General features: G+C 50.4%; 1 protein-coding gene across 3 annotated transcripts in view; it reads left to right on the top strand.

Moving 5' to 3' along the window:
- Positions 1-22,034, top strand: part of PAX2 (paired box 2) — an 80,020-nt gene that overhangs the window by 39,989 nt on the left and 17,997 nt on the right. For all 3 annotated transcript variants that reach the window (XM_032191613.1, XM_032191614.1, XM_032191612.1), the window contains exons 6-7: positions 15,094-15,269; positions 17,055-17,181. In XM_032191613.1, coding sequence (XP_032047504.1) covers positions 15,094-15,269; positions 17,055-17,181 — 303 coding nt within the window. The remainder of the gene's footprint in view (positions 1-15,093; positions 15,270-17,054; positions 17,182-22,034) is intronic.

The following is a 22,034-nucleotide window of genomic DNA, read 5'->3' as shown; positions in this document are numbered from 1 at the left end:
GTGTGCACCCTGCAGCTTATGGCTGTGCACATGGGCTGAGAGCAGTTTCTGGAGTGTTTCCCACTCTGATACATCTCCCTCCCACCATCCCTGGGACTGTGCTGCTTCCCGCAGCACGGCTGAGTTCCCACTGGCCACCAGCTTGTGCTGACTGCACCTCTACAAACAGCAGTGCTCACGGGGAGCTTCCAGGTTCACTGCACCTACACACACAGGAGTAGGTAACACTCCCCTCCTTCCTAGATGAAGATGTAAATCGAAGAGGTAGTTTATTCTCAGCAGCCACACACCTGAGCATCTTTTGCTGGCGAGACCCCCGGGAGGACAGGAGGCACAGGCACCTGCCACTCACCCTGCGCCTTGCTAAACAAACTGTGGGAGGACGGTCAGCAAAGGGAGAGGATGGGTGGAAAAGGAGAGCTGGGGGAGACTGGATTAAAGAGCTGACAATGCATAAGCAGCCCAGCACTGCCAGAAATACAGGCTGCTGCACCACGGATCTGGAGGTCTGTCCATAACAGAGAGGGACAGCAGTCTGTCTGTCTGTCTGTCTGTGCGTGCGCACAGGCACCCTGGGAGCTTGGGGAGTGCATGGCTCAGGAGGGCTGCAGGTAAGGCAGAGTTAACAGCTTACATCACAGGCAGCAGTTTGGACAGACTGCTGTTTCTAAAGCTTACGCTGCTGCTCAGTTTGGCATGGTTTGGTACTATCTGAAGACTGGCTGGTCTGGCTTCAGCTGTATCTGCGTGTGTCTGCCCGTGTATTTGTGCATGTAGGAATGCACACCGACTTGGTTTTGTGTTCCTGTGGCAGGATTACTGGGTTAGGATCTCCTCTTACCTATGTCTGTGCACTGGGGTGAGTGGCAGGTTGGACCCGTATTTTTGTGCATGCCCACAGAGACCTGGAAAATGTGTACGTTAAGCTGTGTACAATACTGCCTCGTAGGAGGATGCATACTGTGGATCATACGGATGTCTGGGCACGTATGGCTCAGAACCAGTGCTATGTATTTCTGTGAACGCCAGGTACTTGTATCCACATTTTAACATACATGTGAGTGCTGTACATTTGTATATATATTCTGTGTGTATGTGTTGTTACAAACTTGGGGTGTCACTGTATCTCTGTGGTTGCTAGATATCCATATGGAGCCTGTTAGTGCTGTGCACCCCTGTACATAGTTGGTACAGATGTGCATTTGCATTGGGGTCACACATTTGTGTGTATGTTCTCTATACACATATCGTTTGTTCTTGCCTGTGTGAAGGTTGTTCATTTATGGAAATAGTTTGTATTTGTTTACATGATTTAAGTTTATATATGTGAATTTAAGGAAGTTCCACTGAGTTCCAGGTTTTCACTTAGGTAGCATATGTACATTTTTGTAAGTTATTTGTTTATTCAGAAATTACACCTAATTGACATGCACCTGCATTAGTACTTCTTTGTGTCCCAGATTGCATTCTTGTGTTTTTAAATGTTATTGGCTACGTTTTATGAGTCTTTACTTATGCACAGAGCTTCTCTTTAAGTTTATTTGTGTGACTGCCACGGATGTGTGCTTGTCTGACTGCTTATTTATGGGTACTTAGTTTGTGGTTGGATCTTCTCCTGTTTCTTTGACTCGTTCTGGGAGGGGTTGTTGCAGCCAGTGTGTCAGCAGGAGTCAGCAACAACTCCTCCCAGCGTCTCTGCCTGCTGCTGTGCCCACCTGCGCAGAGGCTGCTCCCTGGCTGTGCTGGTCCTGTCTCTCTTGGGATCTTCTTGTTCGCTCCAGAGGAGCTGTACCCTGCGTCTGCCTGCCTTCAGGGGCGCGACTGTCACATCTTCTCATGGACATAAGGACTGCAGGAGTCAGGGGGAGCACGGGGCCTGGATCCAAAAGGATCTCAGGTTAATGACAAAATAAAACGCAAAAGGGATAGGAATAGCTGGCAATGGGCAGGCAAATTTAGAGGGTTGTTGGTGACATGGCAATGGGACACAGAACAGGTACAACAGTGCATCAGGGTGCCATGGCAGTGGGAGATAGTGATGACACTGTTACGGGGTCAAGCGACGTGGCAATGAGACACAAGGGCAATACTGCTACGGAATCAAGGTGACATGGCACTGAGGCACAGCAGGAATCAAGGTGACATGCCAGTGACAGGCTGACCTGCCAGAACCGTGAGGGCTGCGAAAGCTCCACCAAGAATCGGTGTAATAAAGCAAAGGAGAACAGGAGGAGCAGAGTGGAGAAGCCCTGAGGAAACTCAGTGGACGTGTAGGGTGGCTGCAGAAGCCAGGTAGCCAGTGGTGCGGGACACGCTCTACCTGCACAAGATCAGTTGCATCCTGGTACCAAGGGCTGGGGCAGTCTGTTCGCAGTGGCTGTTGCACGGCAGTGATGGAGAGCAGGGATAAGGCAGTGATGACATCAGGTGATGGACGTATCCCGCGATGGCAGCCATGGACCGTAGGGAGTGTGTGGGCAGGGGCACTATTCCCAGCTGCTGGAAAAACAAAGAACCTAACGGGCAGTAAAACAAAAACAAAGGAGACTTGGAAGCACCTGACAGCCCTAATTCATCACAGCCCAAGATTTTTTTTTCCCCCTCATGTTCCCATTATATTTGTTTGTAAAAGTGGAAATCAATTTTGAAGGTAATTTTCTGGAAAGAATGGAAGGGAGGTGGGAGGGCCGGATAAGGCAGAGATGGCAAGAGGAAAAAAAAATTTAGGCCAGGCACAGCCCAGGGGCAGCTCTTGGCAAGGTGAAAGAAAATTGCATATTCAATCTCCATCCATGAATCTCCCTTGCTGCTGCCCGCCTCCTGCTCGAAAACAATGAAGGCTTTCTCCCCTACGCTGCACAACGCCTGAGTATCAGCGCTCACTTTAACTTCAGGGTCATTAATTCACCTGATTATTGCAGGAGAGGAGAGGGTTGCAGAGGCATCCGTTCTAAAGAGCCCTCCCTTAGCTCATCCTTTGATTAGTTTGGGGTGGGGGGAGTTGAGATAATGCGTTGTCTTGGACTCCGTTTAAAATGGGAGGGATTGAAGAGGGGGTGGAAGAAGGTAGCGGTGGAACGGGAAAGATGTGGCCCGGGTTGTTGTGGAAGGGAGGGTCGGAAAGCGCTCCCCCTCGCATCCTCTGCTGTGGTGTTATTGCAAATTAAAAGTAGCATGTTCCACTCTGCAGCTATCTCTCGGGGAGGGGAGGGGCATGGGTATATGTCGGCATGGGGATGGGGGGGATCTTATCATTGCTTCTTCAGCAGCCCAGCGTAGTGTCACCCTGTGAGGTGACATTTGAATTTACAATTCCGCTGAGAAAAGCCATTAATTCACAAATTAACATTTCTCCCTCTCTCTCTCTAGCTCTCTCTCTCTTTCTCTCTCTCTCTCTCTATCTCACATGGATGTGCAAGCAATTGAAAAGACAAAGGAAATAGCCTTAAGGAAGAGACTTTACTGCTACTCTGTCTGTGCAGAGATTGCTACTACTGCTTCTAGATAGATAAACCAATTACCTGAGCTGCTCTGTTCATGGCAGCCTGCTATTACCTCCTTTTGTAGAGCTGACTCCATTGCCGGATTACACTGTGTGTATCTCATTAATGTAAAGCAGCACGATACCGGGCACTGTCCCTGACCCTTCTTGCCAGAGCCCATTGCTCTGCCTCGGAAGAGGGAACTGGGAGAGGAGTTGAGAGCAGAGGCGAAGGTAGGCGCGAGGTATTTCCTAACGCACAGGGATCGGGCCGCACAGAGAAGCCCCTGGAACAGCTGAGCCTAGGGGACTCGGCACTGCCCTGCCTTTCCTCCAGCTGCACTCGTGCAAAAATGTGTGTGGTAGACAGTTGTGGAGGTGTGACCAAGAAAGCTACAGGTACATAAGTGCAAGTGTAGCTGACTGCACCCAGGAGCTAAGTGACACAGGCACACGGCAGACCTCAGAATAGGAAGGCAAAGTGAGCACTGCGGTTTCTGAACAGAGAGGGCAGATTTCTCTGTAGCACAACCCCACTGAACTCTACTCCGTGACGCCTGGGGAGACGGTCTTGGCAGAGACAACCATTGGGAACTACTCCCCCACAGCCTGGTCCTTCTCTGACCCCATCCCGCTCTCTTTCTCACACGCTTGCTTCTGCTGTGAACTCTTCAGCAGCATACATGCGCAGTGCGGGCACGGCTGCACGCTGATGCCCCCCCAGCATGTGCATGATGCCAGCAGCCTGCGGTACAGGCTCAAACCCGACTTCTCCCCTCCTGCTCTGGTGAGGTTCTCCCAGCGGCCCCAGGCATGCCAACGGGGTGTGCACAGGCCGTCGGCTCCCCAGACACCTGCAGGTGCTCCCTGCTGGCAGCCGCCCCTGCCCTTTGTCCGCCTGCTCACACAACGGGATGTGTCCTAGCAGCAAGGTTTCCTTCAAGGCTTGCTGGTCAGTCTTTGCCCTGAAGCACTCCACCTATATAAAGCTGGACAGAAATCTTCACAATAGGTTTTTCACCCCATAAGGGTTTGGTAGGCCCTGTTCACGCCATTCTGCTAACTTCTGTGAAAGGCAGAAAGTGGCGGGGGGCAGCTCTCCAGGTAAATGGACCAGAACTGCTCTTTGGGGAGCCTGGTACCCCTGTGCTCAGCACACAGAGCACGTGCCTTTCCTTGGCATTGCCGTAGCTCCTTAAATCTTCCTAAAAACTCAGCCTCTTAGCGAGAGCATCTGCCTCTCTGACACTCCCCGCGCCCCTCACGGCGCGCAGCACATGGCTGGGAGCAGCATCCCGCGGCGGGCGCTGGAAGACGGATCGCAATCAGCGGAGGCATCGGCAGCAGTGCCAGTAATTCAAACCATCCTGACCGTTCAGTGAACCCGAACCTGCTGACCTTGACAGCACGAGACAGCAGCGGCCTCAGGAATCCCAACCTTTGCAGAGGCGTCGGCAGAGGACGGCTCGTGCTCCCTCCCGGTCTCTCTCTCTTTTCTCTCCCCGATCTTATCCCAGCAGCCAAGGGGGCCCAACTGGCAATCCCCAGTGCACCAATTAGCTCCTAATTTGGCTACCTCTGCGCTCCCAAGTCTACATTGCTGTAGTATTAAGCATCACTTGTTCATAGGCAGAAATCATTCCTAGAGAGGGGTGTCTTCTTGGGCTAAGGAAAACACTGAGCACCTTGTTCTTGGTCAGGGCCAGAGAGAAACCCCCCCCCTCCTCCTCCCCAAGCAGGGACTGCTGCTGTTTCAAAGGAAAGCTGGAGCTCTTTGCTTCCCTAAGTGATAGCATCAGATCCTCCAACCTTGTTTCACTGGATCCCAGGGGGAAGCAACAAGATCTCACCGCGTGATTAGCCCGTGAGAATCCTGGCTGGACAGAGGAGGGCAAGGACGTGACAAGTGCAGGGGAGAGAGGTAAAAAAAGGTGTGATTGATTTTGCCACAAAAACTTGAATTAAAGAAAAATGTGGTTTGTGAATGTGTTAGGAACCTTTCAGGGAATACTGGACGAGGAAATCCAGCTGCCTCTGTGGCTGCCAAGCCACGCCTGACATGAACAGCATTTTGTGTCCTTGCACGTGGAGGCCGGCCCTGACAGCAGTAGATGGCCTGGCAGAAGCAGCTATGGATACCTCTCTCTCCAGACGTGGGAGACATTCTTCTGTCTCCAATCACAGCTCTTGAAGGCGATTTTCCCATGCATCAAGAGGTGCTAAATGCATTTCATGCCTATTTAAGGCTCTTTAAAATGTCAGGGTTTTGTCGAGGGGCCTAAAAATGATGCCTAGGTGCCTATTTCTCCTTTGTTTTTCCTTCATCCATCCAGTCATCCTAAAAGTTACATTCCACCAGGCTCAAGGTACAAAGTCCTCTTCCCACACAAGCCAACAACCACAGGGAGGTGCACAGGAGCTCAGTGCCTGACCTGAAGCTCGGTTGTAGATATCACAATTTCCATTTGGATGTAAGCTAGGATTTCTTTCTCTCACTGGCTCTGCCTCTGCTGCGAGCTCAGAGGTGTTATCCTGCTTTTAAGCTAGGGGCCTGCACTGGGACAGGCTTAGAAGGCATCTGACCAAACCTTATTGAGCTGGTTACTGCATATGAAACATCCATGAATTCTTGAGGGCCTTCAAGCCCTCTCCTACATGTGTTAGCAAAGTCTGTTATAAAGGACAGGCACGTTTCCCCAACCGGTTTCCCAAAGGAGCTGTTGTTTTTCACTTTGGCTTTTGGCGTCTGGTGCATATGAGGTAGGCCGTGGACATAAGAGTCGACTTTGCAAGCAGATCAGATACATCCTAGATTTGGGGATAACTTCACTAAACCCCAGTGAAATAAATATTAAATATACTGCTGGCTAAGCCTCAAAGATACTTATGGCTCTTCTCTGCACTGCCTCTGTTGTTTGTGAAACTGACTGACTGGGTGCTGCTGATGACTGGGTCCCCTTTTTTTGCAGCCCACCTCTTCCAGTTTGGAACATATCTGACATACTTCTTCTAAAGGGTCATACCAATATAGGATCTCTCATATATCACTAAGGGACTTTATATGAGTGCGTGCAAAGAGATTCCAAATTACTAGGGATTTACAGTTACTACACGAATGAGCATTCAGAAAAAGAGTTTGCATGGTGCCAGTCCAAGCTGACTGCAGCATATTGCAGGCCTGTAGCTCTTTCACTGCACGGCATTTTAAAATTACCCATCCTATGTAATACAGCGTTTATTAACCTGCTCATTCCATGTATCTCATTTGCTACTGAAACGCGGCTGATTCTGGGCTGGACCATGGCAGATGTTGAACAATACAGAGCATCAACATTGAAATTTTGCTGTGCCATGTCCAAATGAAACCACAGGAGAATTAAGATATGCTGTGGGTAATCACTCAGGCTGGATTTTGTTCAGGACAGCCAGGTTAATGTCTGCACTCTTGCAAAAAATGCCATGGGAATTTTAATGACTCTGAGTGATTGGAGCCTTTGTTTTATGGCACGTCAAAAATGGCAGCTCTAAAAACACTCTGCTTGAGCACTGGTTTAGTGCTGACTCAGAAGAGCTTCCAATAACATGATTCACTAGCATCTGGCTCAGGGGCAGGCACGGCCTTCTCTGACTTGTCAGGTTAAGGTAAAAGCGTGTGTGAGGGGAAAATAAGGTGGAGGGAAAGGAAAGGAAAGGAGAGTCTAGAACATGGGAAACAAAAGGAGATGAGGGGTTCAGATGCATATTGGTGGGGGACCAAGCCAGCAGAACCAAGCAGGCTGAAGAGGAATTTGGGTTTTCTAGACTGCGCCTTAGAGGCATCCACGGCCTGATTCTGATCTGCTGAGCCCTAGTGCTGGTGTCCTCTCAGGTGCCAGTGTGCTCTGCTGGATTCTCAGGGATTTCCAAGAAACTGGGTGATGAGGCTGGCCGGGAACAGCCCAGCCCTGTGCTCCCTCCCTTGTCTCTAGCAGTTCTGATAGCAGTGTTGATTTGCATGTCAGGCAAAGCACTGCTTGGGAAAAAAAAAACCTCTGAGTGTGGCGGTGTCAGCGCTCGCTGTTGTTCGACAGTGTAAAATTAAATTAATAAAGCCCCCAACACAGGAAAACATAACAGGAAATTAATGGCCTTTACTGTCGCTCTGATGCAGTCATTTGCAACCCTGCTTTCCGCACCAAAGACTTCATAAATGCAAGCAGTTTCTCTAAACAAGCATAGTTAGGGCTGCATGCGATGTAATTTTTTTGCATTGCTTCTGTCCTTTGGAGCTAACAAAAGGCACCCGTTTTTATGTGCTTACCAAAGGGGATCCTGCCAAGAAGCAGCTCCCCAACAAACAGGCTTAGGAAGGTGTGAGGAGGGAGCTGAGGCAGTCAGCGCGTGCCAGCGATGCTGCGAACCTCTCAGCCCTGGCAGAGGGAAGAGCAGAGCTCCCAGCACCCTGCCTCCCCGCTGCCGCAGCTCTCCCTGAGCCTCTGCACTACAGGCGACGTGGTGGACACCACAGCATCGTAAATCAGGATAACCCTTCTGATAACTTTCAGGATGCGTAAATCAGTATAACCACCGAGTGCAACAGACTCAAAGATTTACACTAACTTGGGGATCCGGCCCGCTGTGTGACAGTGTTGCTTGCTACCCCGCCAACATAAACAAAGCAGATGTAGTGGCTCCTGGAGGCGGCTGCATTTCTGTCTGGCTACCAGTCAAGCCTAGCAGTGCTAGTGAGAGATATTGGTCCCACACTCTGTCCTTCATTACAATGGTATAAATCCCCAGTGACTCCTCAGAGGTGAGGGAATCGTTGCAGATTTACAACAGCCTGAGAGCAGAGTGTGTCCCCTCACCTCCAGCACACCCAAAGGTCACAAAGCTGTCGCGATGGCTTGCAGAGAAACCACCAGCTTTGGCTTCCTGGGCTAACACACTTCATCTGCACACCCACACACACTGTCATGTGTGTCGTACCCACATCTGAAGCAGCCATTTGCTAACACCTGGAAATGCCTTTACTGAAGTTCTCAGTGCAGCTGGGCGGGCCGACTGTACTAGCTCTGCGGAGACCTGGTTTTCCAGGGCCAAATTTGCAATCATACACTTAGCTGCTGTAGTAAATCCATACGATTTTCATACGCATACATACACTCACTTCCTTAAATGCACATTTGCATGCTCCCGTGATAATCCAAGACAGATCTGAGTACACACTTCATTACACATTTGCACACACAATTCATTTCATTTACATTCTCATTGAGCATTGCCATTTTGTTCGTGTAGGCCCTGCCTTAACGCCGCACTGCCCAGCTCTGCTCCTGACGCACCCCGTCACGCACAGCCCCCATGCTAGGAGCGCCCAGCTGCCAGGCCCTGGCACACACCTCGCTCCTCCCTCGCTCGGCACGCTCACTTCCATGCACACGCAGCCTTCCTTGCTCACCTGAGCTACACCCTCATTTCAAAACATAAAACCCCTTTGTTTCTGAGCCTCTCTTCTCTGAGCCTGAGCATGCAAGTAACAAATGCGCACAGCTTATGTGTAGCTTACACACCTAAATTACACAGAGAGGCATGGAGCAGCACAGATCATCAATTTGCATACTCGGATTCAGGCTTGCGGATTCCTCTGAGGTAAATGGACACAGGAATCTGGACACATGCAGAGCTGACCCACTGCCCTGAGGTGACATTCCTCCAGCACGCCTCCCACCGTCCCTGTTTCTGCAGGATACTGGCCATAACCCAAACTCTTATTTTCTCTCACTGTCACAGTGTAGATCTCCAAAAATGTTCCTTTTCTCTACATTGCTGGATCCTGCCAGCCCCTTCCATGCTCTGTTGTCTCTGTCTGGCACTCACTTGGGATCTTTTCCACCTGAATTTGAGGTTCACCTTCCTCCCCACCAGTTCAGCTATGGGAAATGAAGCCATAAGTGACAATTCTTGCAGCACTACAAAGTGCTGAGATGCCAAACTGACCCGTATTGAGAAGGTGCCTTCTTTCATCTTGCCCAAAAGACTGCAGAAATTCTTCTGGAAGGAAATGCGGACTGAATTTTAGAGTCTTCTTATTATAAACCTTACCAAGCAGGGTATGAAAGTTACCCAGGTGAAACAACGAGCAGAGCGGGGCTGCCACTCCCTTGTCTCTACTGTGGGGAGCAGAGTACTGGTTTAATAGTCACTAAGGATGAAAACGGAGCTTCTAGATACTTCTCAGCAGCCAGACTGGGCCAGCTCGCATAGCCCAGTCACCAGGCCCAGACACTGAGCATGTGGAAACGTGTGAGCTGCTCCCCCAGACCAGGGCTTTGTCCCTGATCTCCCCTGGGGCAGGGCCCAGCTCAGCCGGGGGTGCCAGCAGGAGCCCGACACCAGGGTTTGGAGCCCGGGCGCGAGGTGGCGGGGCTCCTGCCGGCCCCGCGCGGGGCTGGCTGCCGTGAATGACAAGCGCTGGCTATTGATCGCGTTCTGAACTCGGCCCAGCCGATAGAAGGTAATTAATGACTCCATTTGCCTCAGTACCGAGGAGAACAATTGAGTTTGAAACTGCAACAACTGGCAGTGCTGTGAAGGGCCCCCGGGGGATGGCCAGGAAAGATGCCTGACAGGCCTGGGCTGCGCTGGGACACGAGCACATCAGAGGGGAAAAAAGCAAAGGGAAACGGGATAAAGGGACAGAGCAGTCTTAACACAAAGGATGGCTGGGGAGGGGGCAGTGCTGGTAGGGACGCGGTGGCCACCAAAGGGTTGCTCCATGCTCAGCACCGCAGAGGGGACGGTGACAAAGCCAGCCTGCAGGAGAGGACAGGGTCACCTCGCTGGAGCGGAGGGATGGTGTTTTGGAAGCCGACTCAGCGCTGCCACGTTAGACAGATGCATTTCCCTTGAAGGCGTGGGCAACCAGAGGGGTTCTGCTGCGTCACCTGGCCGGCAGCTCTCCTACCAGGGAAGCACCTGTACTGCATGGCTTTGTGCTCCTTGTCCATGCTGGTGGCTTTGTGGCTTCCAGGCCTGGGGACGTCTCTTTGTTTGGGAGCTACTTAATGGGCATAGTCCTCGTGTCAGATGTAGTTAAGGTTGTTCCTGTGTCCTCTGGCAGAGTGTTTCCTTGTTATCTGTCAGGATACCTCTGTGACACCTGTGGAGCATTTCTGTGTCTTGTGCCAGAGGTTTATGCTGAGTGTTGGCTCCGTACCTTCCCTCGGCAGCCCCTCGGGAGGAGAGATGTTTCCTGTCACACGTGCAAGGCCAGCGCTGATCACGCTGACAGCAACCGTGTGCTCTTGTGAGGAACACAGTGACCGGGGCCATGGTTCACCTCTCCGGCTGTTTGTTCGGATCCTCCTGATTTAACGGAGAGGTGCCCTGTGTCACACTACTGCTGAGGTTCCCGGGCCAGTGGGAAGGGAACTGGGAAAAGTGATGTGCAGTTCCCTGTTCCCAGGCTCATCCTGCAGCTTCACCACAACACCCCTCCTGAGAGCTTTCTTCTTTGCAAATCCTCATCCCGTAAGCTTTTACTCCTAGCAGTGTTCTTCATCAGCTGAAGCTGCTGCTGGCCACCACAGTGCCATTCCTCATGGCATTTACTAGTCTTTTCCAATACGTTTCCTCCCTCCACTTGTGCCACCAGCCTTTGCCAGAGCCCATCTCTCCCCCCAAGCCCTCCCTGTTCCATACTGCCACCTTTGCCCACACCCTGACAACCCTCAGCTCCCTCAGGTTGTGTATTACAGTATCTGAGGCTTCTTCTCTGAAGCTCCAGCTCACAGGGTCATGTGCTCAGACGGGAATAGCAGCTTTGATCTAAAAACAGAGATAAGTTTCTGCCCTGGCAGCTTCAGGTGAAAAATGAAAACACAACCTCTATAGGTTTTGACACAGGAAAACAAATACAGGGGATTTACAATCCTTTGGTTTTGAAGAAAATATAATGATCCGTGACTGTGAAAGTCTCAGTGTTAGCAACACAAGACCTATAAATCTGCCTTGCAGGATTATCTTGGTGAAACTTTCTCTGCTTTCTAACTAGAATCCTATATGCACAGCTGATATTATGGCTCTGTGATGTTTGGGATTTGGGTGCCATACCACTATTAAGACCAACAATTCTGCAAGCTGTTTAGACAAGGTCCTCCTCTAGGTAGCCTACAGTCCTCTGTCAGAGGTTTCTTCCCTTTTGTAGATTTTAAAGCTGGAGGGCACAGCTGGTCTGCCTGGGCCACAACAGAGCACCCCCATCTCCAAAGCTCCTCTCTAAACTAAAGCATTGCCTTTCTCCTTACAACTTTTTCACTCTCCTTATCTACTCTCTTGCTTTGATCATTCTGCTTCCTTATCTAACCCCATGCCTTCCCTTTCTCCTCCCTTCATCCTTTTCCTTCATTTCCCACTGACTACACAGGCGCTTTCTTATCAGCTGGTCCTCGGTGTGCCAAATGCACATACGTGCACGCACACACACACACGCACGCCGACACAAATAAATAAATAAATAAAAAGGTCAGTGAGCAGAGCAGCAATAACCCCTAAAACAGTACTATCAGAGGGACATGATTGATCAATTGAATTCCATAGCGGCTGAAAAATGTGGGATTAAGTAGTGTATTATACGCACAATGAGTTGAGGCATGATGTTCATTTCAAGTTCATTTCGCCAGCCCTCTGCCACCAGATCAGGCAATCAATAGGGGCAGCAGATATCATATATCACCTCTCTCCGTGCTAGGGAGAGAGCACCATAATCTCTCGCAAATTTAGAGTGACAGATTTGTCAAGATCTGAAGGGCCCCTGAATAAATGAAGGAAAAGAGACTCCTACAGTGACTTGGGGAAGCTGTGGTTTCAGCTTCTTCACACAAAGGCATGGCCCATGCACGCACGGGGACACGTGTGCACGGGGTTCAGCCGCCAGGCAGGGGCTGCAAATACCAGCGCATGCGTGCACAAAGCCGGGCAAGCACAGGGCAACCCTCTCGGGGTAAAACCTGGTTTAGTGGCCATCAGTGCGACTTCTACTGCTTATGTGAACACTCGCCTGCTCACACCAAACCCCATGCATATTGTAGGGCTACCATCCTGGAAAACCAAACGAACCTAAAACAGCCACTGTAGACAAATGGCTGCTCAGGCATGTATGGCGATGCAGAATCCCAAGCGTACCAGAATCACGATCTTCTGCAAAAATACCCACGTGCATTAACATAATGGTGTGCACAGCCATGCACACTGACACGTGGAAAAATCCTCAAAGGCAAACAGCTTCACAAGCTGCAGAGAGGTTGAGGCAAGCATTGATAGAGAGACACCCATTTTTTTTTCTGATCCTGGCCCCAGGAGTTGTGTGCCAGCCTTCAGCAGAGAGCAGTGCCCACTGGAGTCAGGGGCCCGAGCCTGCAGATACCTCACGCAGCCGACAGCTGCCCCTGCAGTGACAGCCCGGGCTGAGTAACAGCCTGCTAACACTGCACTAACAGTGTGCAACCCAGCAAGCCAAGTCCTTGCTTTGTTTTCTCTTGGTCAACTATGTCATGAACTCCAGCTTTCGGGAAGTTAAGAATTTTCCCTTGTGCAAATAAGCCTGAAGAGAAGAGAAAATGCCAGGGATCAGAGCCAGTAAACAGCTCTGCTCTGCCTATGGGTGGAAAAGAAAGAGAAAGAGAGAAGGGGCTGCTCGAGGGAAGGCTGCTGGCTGGGACAAATCAATATGTAATATTTTCTATGGTCTTGTGAGTGGTACTGTACTACGTTACTGTATATAATGTACTATTGATTATATCATATCGTATAATCACCTATAAACGGATATATCTCATAGCCAGAAGGCAGCAGGCTCAGTTATTACTCAGGGCCACCAGTTGGGCATTAACTGTGCCAGGACAATACCCAGCTTGGCACCGGCCAGGAGCTAAAAGATGAAGCAGCAGAGTGGCATGGCTCTGGCCATTGCACAGAGAATGCCACTCCGGGCTGATGGGAGCATCGCCTGGCCATGAGCACACCCTCAGTCACTCGGAGGAGGGAAACGGTCTGTACAGATCCCTCGACCACCTCCTTGTCAGACAGCAGGTTTTGGAAATTCACAGACTGGAAGCCACTGAGAGAGGCTGACGCATGAGGAACAATAGTGAAAACGCAGGGAGGTAATTGTGGTGTAAGAGGGAGAACCTGATCTTAGGTCAGAGAGGGTTATCAGACACGCAGCTTGTGTCTGATGGAACGGTGGGCAGAGATTCAGCATGGAGGGTATGCAGATATATCAGCATGGATGAGACAGAGGATTATAACCAGTCTCACCAAAGTTAGACTGAGGCGTGACAGCAGAAAGATACTCAGCACAGTTGGAGAAGATTATAATGAGCAGACTTGCCTGAGATGAGATGAGGGATTATGACAAAGGAAGATTCACTTCAGCTGGGACAGGAGATTCTAACAGACAGACTCACCTTGGATGTGACAGATGCTAATAGCAGGAGACTCTCTCACTTCAGATAAAAAGGGGTTATAACAGAGATAAATGCACCTCATTTGAGTTGGGGGATAAGAGGGAAAAAAAACAGATGGGTGATAAGATGGTTTATCACGGGGAAAGATTCTCTTTGGATGGGGCAGGACGTTTATAATGGACTCACCTCAGAGGGGATGAGTGGGCTCTAAGAGACATGGGATGGCACAGCAGAGACCGAGATACCTACAACGTGACGGGACACACTGCAGGGAGATTGGATTGTTTCAGAGGGCTGTTGCAGGGACTGAGATGCGCTTCTGATGATGCTTCTACCAGAAAAAGGCTTTTTTCCTGATAAGAACAAAGGATTACAAGGAACACTGACTCTCACAGAGCAGGCCTACGTTTGCAATACAGTAATTCATTTTGGGTAGGAAGGGGGGCAGTCACAGACAGAGATTCACCTCTTTTAGGAGGGAATTTTATAACTCAGATATGGGCTGTGTTAAATTATGAGCTAATATGTAGCAGAGTGGGACAGAGGTCGTAACAGAAACCAACGCATGTTGGATGGGACAGAGCGCTCCGAGAAAGAGGCTTGTCTCTGGTGAAACATGGAGTCAGAAGCAGGATCATTCACATTATCCAAGGGATGAAAGACTCATCTGGGCTATGAGAGGACATGATCAGATGAGAAGGAAATTACAGTGGAGACATAACTTCTGCTGGGACTGGTGGCTACAACAGACTGACTCCCTTCCAGGCTGTAACAGAGGGCTTTCTCCATGGCAGGCTTCCCCAGCCCCGTGCAGTGCAAGCCCACCCTCAGCACCCCAGTTTTCCTGTGAGCTGCCTCCCTAGTAGCCTCCGAGCGATGCTAATCGCTGTGCTTTGCTCCCATTTTCTGCTCAGCGATGGAGATTTGGCGATTTTTAACACTGAAAATCAGTGGAACTGCCGCTCATCTCTGAGCTGCATGCCATTCTCCACAGCCTGGCTCGCAGCGGGAGCCCCCGGCAGGCCAGAGCGGAGGGAAGGGGCCTCCCCGCGGCCCTCGCCTGCCCCCCAGCCCCGGGAGCAGAGGAGCCCTCTCCCTGTGCTCTGCTCTCGCCCCGAGGCAGGGTGGTGCTAACTCCCTGTTTTCTCTGTGTGTGCCCTGCAGATGTGTCCGAGGGCTCAGTTCCCAACGGAGACTCCCAGAGCAGCGTGGACAGTTTGCGGAAGCACCTTCGTGGCGACACTTTCACCCAGCAGCAGCTGGAAGCTTTAGATCGAGTTTTTGAGCGTCCTTCTTACCCTGACGTCTTTCAAACATCAGAGCACATCAAATCTGAGCAGGTGAGGGCCCGGCCTGGCCATGCGGACCCGCAGGCGCCCATAGGGTGATGGCAGGGAGCTTCCCTCACCGAAGCCGCTCTCCCTCTCCTCACCCCTCGTTCTCTTGCTGACCCACCGCTGCACATACATCGCCTTCACGTTTCACAGCACTTTCTAGTTGTACACGTATCGCTGCACCGATGTATGCCTGTACACAAGCTGTCTCCCCTCACGGACGTGCCACGCACACCACGCTATCCCTGCATCCCCACGGCCACTTCCCCCTGCAGAGGTGCCCGCAGCACGTGCCCACAGACACCACCACGGCACATCGCGGCGCTCCCAGGGCACACCGGCAGCTCGCAGGGTTTCACGGGCCCGGAGCATTTTCCCTCACGGCCTGAAGCTGAGACTTGACTCCTGTCTCCTACCCAGTTTTCTGCACTTCTGCGGTGCTGCCCCCCTCTCCATTACTCCCCCGCTCCCCCAGCCTTTTATCCCAAAAGCTGTTTGTCTTAATAAAATGAAAATCAAAAGTCTTTTTAAACCGCCCCAAGCCATAAACCAACAAAGGAAGAGAAGGAGAGGCTGGCTGTGGACTCCCTTCATCCCAGAGTCCCTGGGTTTATTACAATGAATAACCTTTATTTACTTTCATTAGACTATTAAGCACCAGCACAGTCATTTTTCCCCCTGAAACTCTGAGCAGGGCCCATAAAGCAAATCCGAAGCCTAATTGAGTTCATTTTAATTTCTCTCCGATCACAGCGAATTACTCTGGTGATAAATCAGGGGGCAGGCTCACCCCCAGTAGAAGGCCTAATTTGCAGCTAATTACAAAACTGATTTCTACAGGAAGATCAATACGAGAAGGAATTGGAAATGACGAGGCAGTCCTAGGCAGGCAGGGACGGGGCGGGGAGGGGGCAGCGTGTGGGGAGCCCGCTGCAGGAGGGGGAGACGTGGGGAGGGGGCTGGGGAAGCGCATGGAAAAAAACGCAGCAGAAAGAGCAGAAAATCAGTTTTAATTTAACGTAATATTAATCAGAGCAACTTTTCCTGCTGTTCTGTAGCCTTCCCGGTCTCTCCAGCTCCCGTGTCTGGTCCGGAGGCTGCCACAATAAAAAGGCAATTACCAGAGCCTCTCGGACAGGACACCCTTTCAGATTCAATGGCTCTCCCCCTCCCACCCTTCTGTTAGCCATGTGGCTCCCCCCTCCCCAATTTCATACCCCAGTGCACAGAGTGACAGAGGCAGGGGATGAGGCTTCTTTGTTTGTTTTTAAAGAGCTAGGACAGGGGTAGCAGCAGAGGGGAGGGAGACGACCCAGCACAGAGCTGGGTTGCAAGGGGCTGACAGCGGCTGCCTCCCGCAGCCCAGGCGCCCCTGTCACCGCCGTGCTCTGCCCCGAGTGTCCCCAACACCAGGGCAAACACCCCCCAGCTCCCTCAGCCAAGAGCAGGGGACAGGGACTTCCCCTTTCCCCCCGCCTGAGCTTGCACAGGCAGACAGCCCCTCTCCTCGCAGCACCGAATGGAGGCTCGGCCACGCCACGGGTACGGGGCCAGATCCCGTGCTCGGCCCGACCCCTCTGCCCCTTCCCAGCCAGGCGCAGGAGGGTGGAATAGCTCATCCCAGGTCCCCCCCGCAGCCCTCTTGTCGCTTCATCTTCTCCATTTCCTCCTCCTCCTCCTCTTCCATCTGTGCAGGGGTTTGCCTCTCTCCTCTTCCTCCCCCCCATCTGTACACTGCTCCCTTTCTCTCAGCGCATCAATAGCGAGCTGTCTTTCTCCTCTCTTCCCCAGGGTAATGAGTACTCCCTCCCAGCTCTGACCCCTGGTCTCGATGAAGTCAAATCAAGTCTATCCACCTCTGCTAACCCAGACCTGGGGACAAATGTGTCAGGACCCCAGACGTACCCTGTGGTGACCGGTAAGCTGCCTGACCGAACAGCAGAACCAAGCTTTTTATTTATTTCCCTCATCACCATTAGCTTCTGCTTTTTCTGCTAACGCAAGATACCCCTCTGTGGCGAGCATGGAAAGAGGCAGAGAGGCCGGGGAGGAAGGAAGGGGCCAGGAGAGGCTGGCAGGGCAGCGTGGTGGCATTTCGGGTGCACCGAGAGGTGCCCAGGTGTGGCTCGAGGACAGGTAACCCCGGCTGCGGCTGAGGAGCTCGTGTGCCCTGGGCCCCAGGGACGGGTGCCGGGAGGCCAGGTGTGTCCGAACGCACACCGTGGCTCCTTCCTTTGTGTCTGGCAATGAGAGGTTCGTGGCTCTTCCATGATCCACGCTTGGTTTTCTTGGGGAAATACTGATTTATGTTTTACTTGGCCCTGGCACTGGGAAGGGCATTTGCAAGCTAAGCACAGGGCTGCTGAGCTGACTGCGAAGCTCCCTCTTGGCAAGCCCAGGGGTCGCCCTCAGCAGCTGGCAAATGAAGTTTGCTCACAGCCTCCCTCCCTCCCCTACCTGTGGGCACATTACACCGGGGTGTGACTGGGAAGCTGGAGGAGGAAATGAACGAGAGCAAGTGCAGCAGGGAGGGACCGGGATGCACAGCAGCAGGAGGCAGTTTCAGCAGCCTCTGCTCCACAGAAGCTTCCTCTTTGCTGGCTGCACCAGCAGGCCTGGGGGGCACAGGCTGTCCCTGGGGCCGCGGGGCACGCCAGCCTGCTGCTAGTGGTAGGTGGCCTGTCCTGGCCCCGCTGGAGCTGTAAGGAGATAGACATTGTGCTGTCACAGCCCCTTCTTGCAGGGCTTCAGCCACCACTGCTTCCTCTCACCCACCTACCTGCCTCCTGCCAGGCCACTAAAGCAGGGGCAAGGCCCAAGAGCTTGGCCCCTCTGTGGTACTTTCCCTTGCACTGCAATGGCTGTGACCCCTTCAGAAATCCCACAGCAGAGCCGAGCAGTAAGTCGTGGCAGAGGTACGATCCTGGTAGCAAGAGGAGCTGTAGCCTCTTGGCCAAAAAGCAGGCTTCTGGGGCACAGAAACAAGGGAGCAGAGTTCGTGCCTTAATGCTGCCTTGCAGAAGCCACGGGTACAGCCCCTGAGGCCACAGCCACTGGTCCAAGGGATATTGCTGCATGCACCATCCGGCTGCCAGGAAGTTTGAGGCCAGGGGAATTCATAGCTGTTACCCTAAATACAAAGGGAATCCAGCGTGAGGTCTGTGAAATGGAGCACCGTGGGGAGGTGAACTGCATATTTAGGGAGTGCCTAGAAAGTGTGATGCCCCCAGATTTTTCAGGGCTTTTACTGCTACCAGGCTTGACCCAGGATCCTTGCAGCCATACAGTTTCTTAGCCAACCAGAAAAATGGCTCAGCTGTGGTAGAACTGTTCCACCTTTCTTTGTATTCGTATGTGCGAGACAAAACTCAGCTGATAGTCATCTGTCTAACATTTAGCAGATCTACAGCTCTTACAGGAAATACTCTCCTCCCCAAGGGGGGCACAGCCAGCAGGAGAGCAGTACTGTCCTCCCTTCACGGAAGGCAGACCCCCATAGCATGATCTAAAGGTGAGGTGCCTAAAATCACAGAGTTTAATATTCAAAGAGGCCATTAAAATAATTCTTTTCAGTCCTTCTGCCTAAGGGAAGCTGGTGCATTCCAGCCTATTACCATGACAGCTGAATTCCTGAAGGCTGAGGACACTGCATGAGCTTTGAGCTTTGTACATGGCTCTCGCAAGGGGACAGGAGGGTAGAGATTTGGCCTTACAGAAGAGGCTGTGGGCTGAAGCAGAAAATCTTCTCTTTGTCCCCCCACCCTGCACCATCCGCACCCTGCTCCCTGCAACACTCCCAGCTCGGCTTGAGAACATCCCCATCTGATCCATCTGGATCCAAGAGTGAGAAAAGTTCATTTCAGACCCAGCTTGACATTCCCAGGTGGCAACTTAGCACTAACATCTCAATCTGTATGCAACATTTCAATCAGCGCAGAGTAACAAAAGCAGAACTATTAGCGCTGGGAGATGTTCAATGGTGGTAATGATGGGGAAACTCAGAAACTGGAAATGAGAAGGGAAAAAAAACCCTTAACACCCTGAAAGGCGGTGGGGAAAGAAGGGCAGAGAATTTTTCCTCTACACTTAGGCCAGGATCCAATGTTTGGATTAATGGTGCCATTACCCAAGAAAGGACTTCAGATAATGCTCATTCTTAAAATGTTTTTGTTGGCAATTAAATGGTTGCAGTTATTGATCTCCATTGATCCGATGTCCCTGATTTGCATAATCTATTAAAGATGAATGATTCATGATGTGTTTGCTGTGGGGCTGGGCAGTGCTCTCAGGAAGGACCAGAAAGGTGAGGAACTCAAGGCTGCCTCCTGATCTAGCCCTGGCTAGGAGTTCAGAAAGAGGCTGGGACCTCAGCTCCCTCTCCCAGAAAGGGATATTGGAGGAATAGTGAGTATGGAACTGCTGGCTACCTGTTCTGCTGCTACAGTGTCACTTCTGAAATGCCGCTTTCCTCTTGTCCCAGGGCAGTCCATGAAGCCAGCTGATATTTGAAACAAGTCCACCCATGGAGGGTACGAGTTCTGTGTGCAGTTATTTCAGGATATAAGATTTAGCTTCAGTCTACAAGAATGTTTCCCCAACTCAGTCCTTCCAGGCAGGAAAGGTATCAATAGTCCTTTCCAAACCAAAGCTGTCTGACACTGGATTCTTGCCCTTTCAGAAGACCTTAGAGAAAGTCCTCCTTTCTCTGGCTCATGACTAGCTTTCCTCAGCAAGCTCCCTCAGCTCCCACAGGTCTGAGAATACACCCCTCCAAAAACCATCAAAACCTCAATAGGAAGTAACTAACTGAAATACTATGTACAGATGATGCTAAAGTCCCCTTATCTGTCTGTGAGCTTCATAAAATTGAAGAGCTAGAAATGCTGCAAAACAGGCGGCCACCTCCCCAACGTGCAAGAAAGCCTTCCCCAAAGCCCAAGCCACCAAGTTCTATTCAAAGGCTGGGAAACATGCTCCCACTGTCCTTTGTATAGGAGAGTCAATGCATATATACACAGCTTTCTTGTGAAGGACCAGAGAGAAAGCTCTCAAAAGCTGCCTGAGAACACAGCCTCATCTCTTCCTCCACACACGGGTCAATGGGCCAGCTCCATCTTGCCTCGATGTTGTATATCTGAGGGACTGGCATAGATCCCTGACAGTGTCTTGGGCAGTGTCTTTGGGTTCCCATCAGGACTCCTAGAAGCAAAGACCCAGACTTCAACATACCCAGATAAGACAAGCACATGCAGTTGAACACTGAGACAAGACGTCTGTTGATAAGAGATGTTCTACTTCAATTGTATTTATTGAAGGCAAACAGATCAGGCAGATTAGTATAAACTTGTACAGGGCTAGGCAAACACAGAAAACCTCTATAGTTTTCTTTTTTTCAGTAGTTTCCACAGGTCTTTGATTTTTGGAAAGTACTCAGCAGCTCACACTACAGGGGTGAGCAGAGGAGAATCTTGCGTTTTTGGCAGCAGTGACAGCAGTACTTTAAATCACAAGATGTTTACTGAGGCCTCGAATCCTTTGAGAATAAAAGGTTAAGATCCCTCTTTAAACACCATCGGAAGTCACATCTTTTGGAATACACCTGCCTGAAGGGAGGTGTCTTCAAACCAGATTGTGAGTGCAGGGGACTTAGATGAATAGTTTGGGAGTGGAGTCCTTTCCAACTCAGTCAGCTAGCCCAGAGGCTATCCAACAGAAAGGCAGCACTATGGGAAATCAAACACAATGGACTTCTGATGGATGGCTTGCAAACTTGCATATTAACATACCACTAAAGGGGAGGATTTACCTACTAGATAGATTGTAAGATTACAGGAAAGGTAAAGAACAACTTCCCTTAATTGAATCCTGTCAGTTTTAACTAAATAGACTTCACTTACCAGTCTACTACAGCCAGTGAGATCCACAAACAGAAGGCAAAAGAGAAGCCAAAGGAAGAAAAAACAACAAAAAAAAAGCCATCACTCATCAAGCAAGCTACCAGGTTCTGTACAGAAAATGGTTCCTTCTCTTTGGGAAATAATTTTTTCCCAAAAGGAACAAGTACCATCCAAGGTGAAAAATTCTGACAGCCACTCATGAGGCACCAAAACAGAGGCACCAAAAAAGCACAGATCCCATAGATCTCCCTTTTCTTCAGACCTCTACCTCTGGCATGGGGTCAGATTTCTTTTTCCCCACTTTAAGTCCATTTTTACAACTCAGTTAATATTTTCAACATAAATGTACAAAAAAATAATTACTGAAACTAAGCATATTTGATATGTCTGAAAGTCATGCGCAAATAGTAGTTAAACAGCATCTGATTTCTATGAAAATTTTCTAGAAAGTTGTGATACTAAGCACGGAGAAATCACTGGCTAGACACCTGGACCAAAGTTTTTCGAAATGATAAACAATCTTTTGAGAACTTTAGCCTCCTGCAAGGTGAAAAGATAATATTTCCTTTGTTTCAGCTTAGTGAGTGAACTGAAGAGAATTTTGTTCAGTTCAATAACCAGGTCACTCAAAACTAAGAAACAAACTAGGATTTGAAAAAGCAGGAACATTTGTTTTCCTCTGTCAGTGGGTGAATTATGCTTGGTGTGAAAGGATGAGATCTATTAGTTCTAAACTCAGGTTCTAAAATCAGTTCAATTTCCTCCTTATATATATATATATCTTTTCCTTCACTTAATAGGACATTTTTAATGCAAAATCTGCTTAGAAAAGCCTGTCTTTTTTGTTCCAATATATTTAGGAAGTCAGGGAACT

Source organism: Aythya fuligula, chromosome 7 (genome assembly GCF_009819795.1).
Source record: "Aythya fuligula isolate bAytFul2 chromosome 7, bAytFul2.pri, whole genome shotgun sequence".
NCBI lineage: Eukaryota > Metazoa > Chordata > Aves > Anseriformes > Anatidae > Aythya > Aythya fuligula.
Note: the sequence above shows the minus strand (reverse complement) of the source record. Positions and strands in the feature narration are given on the sequence as shown.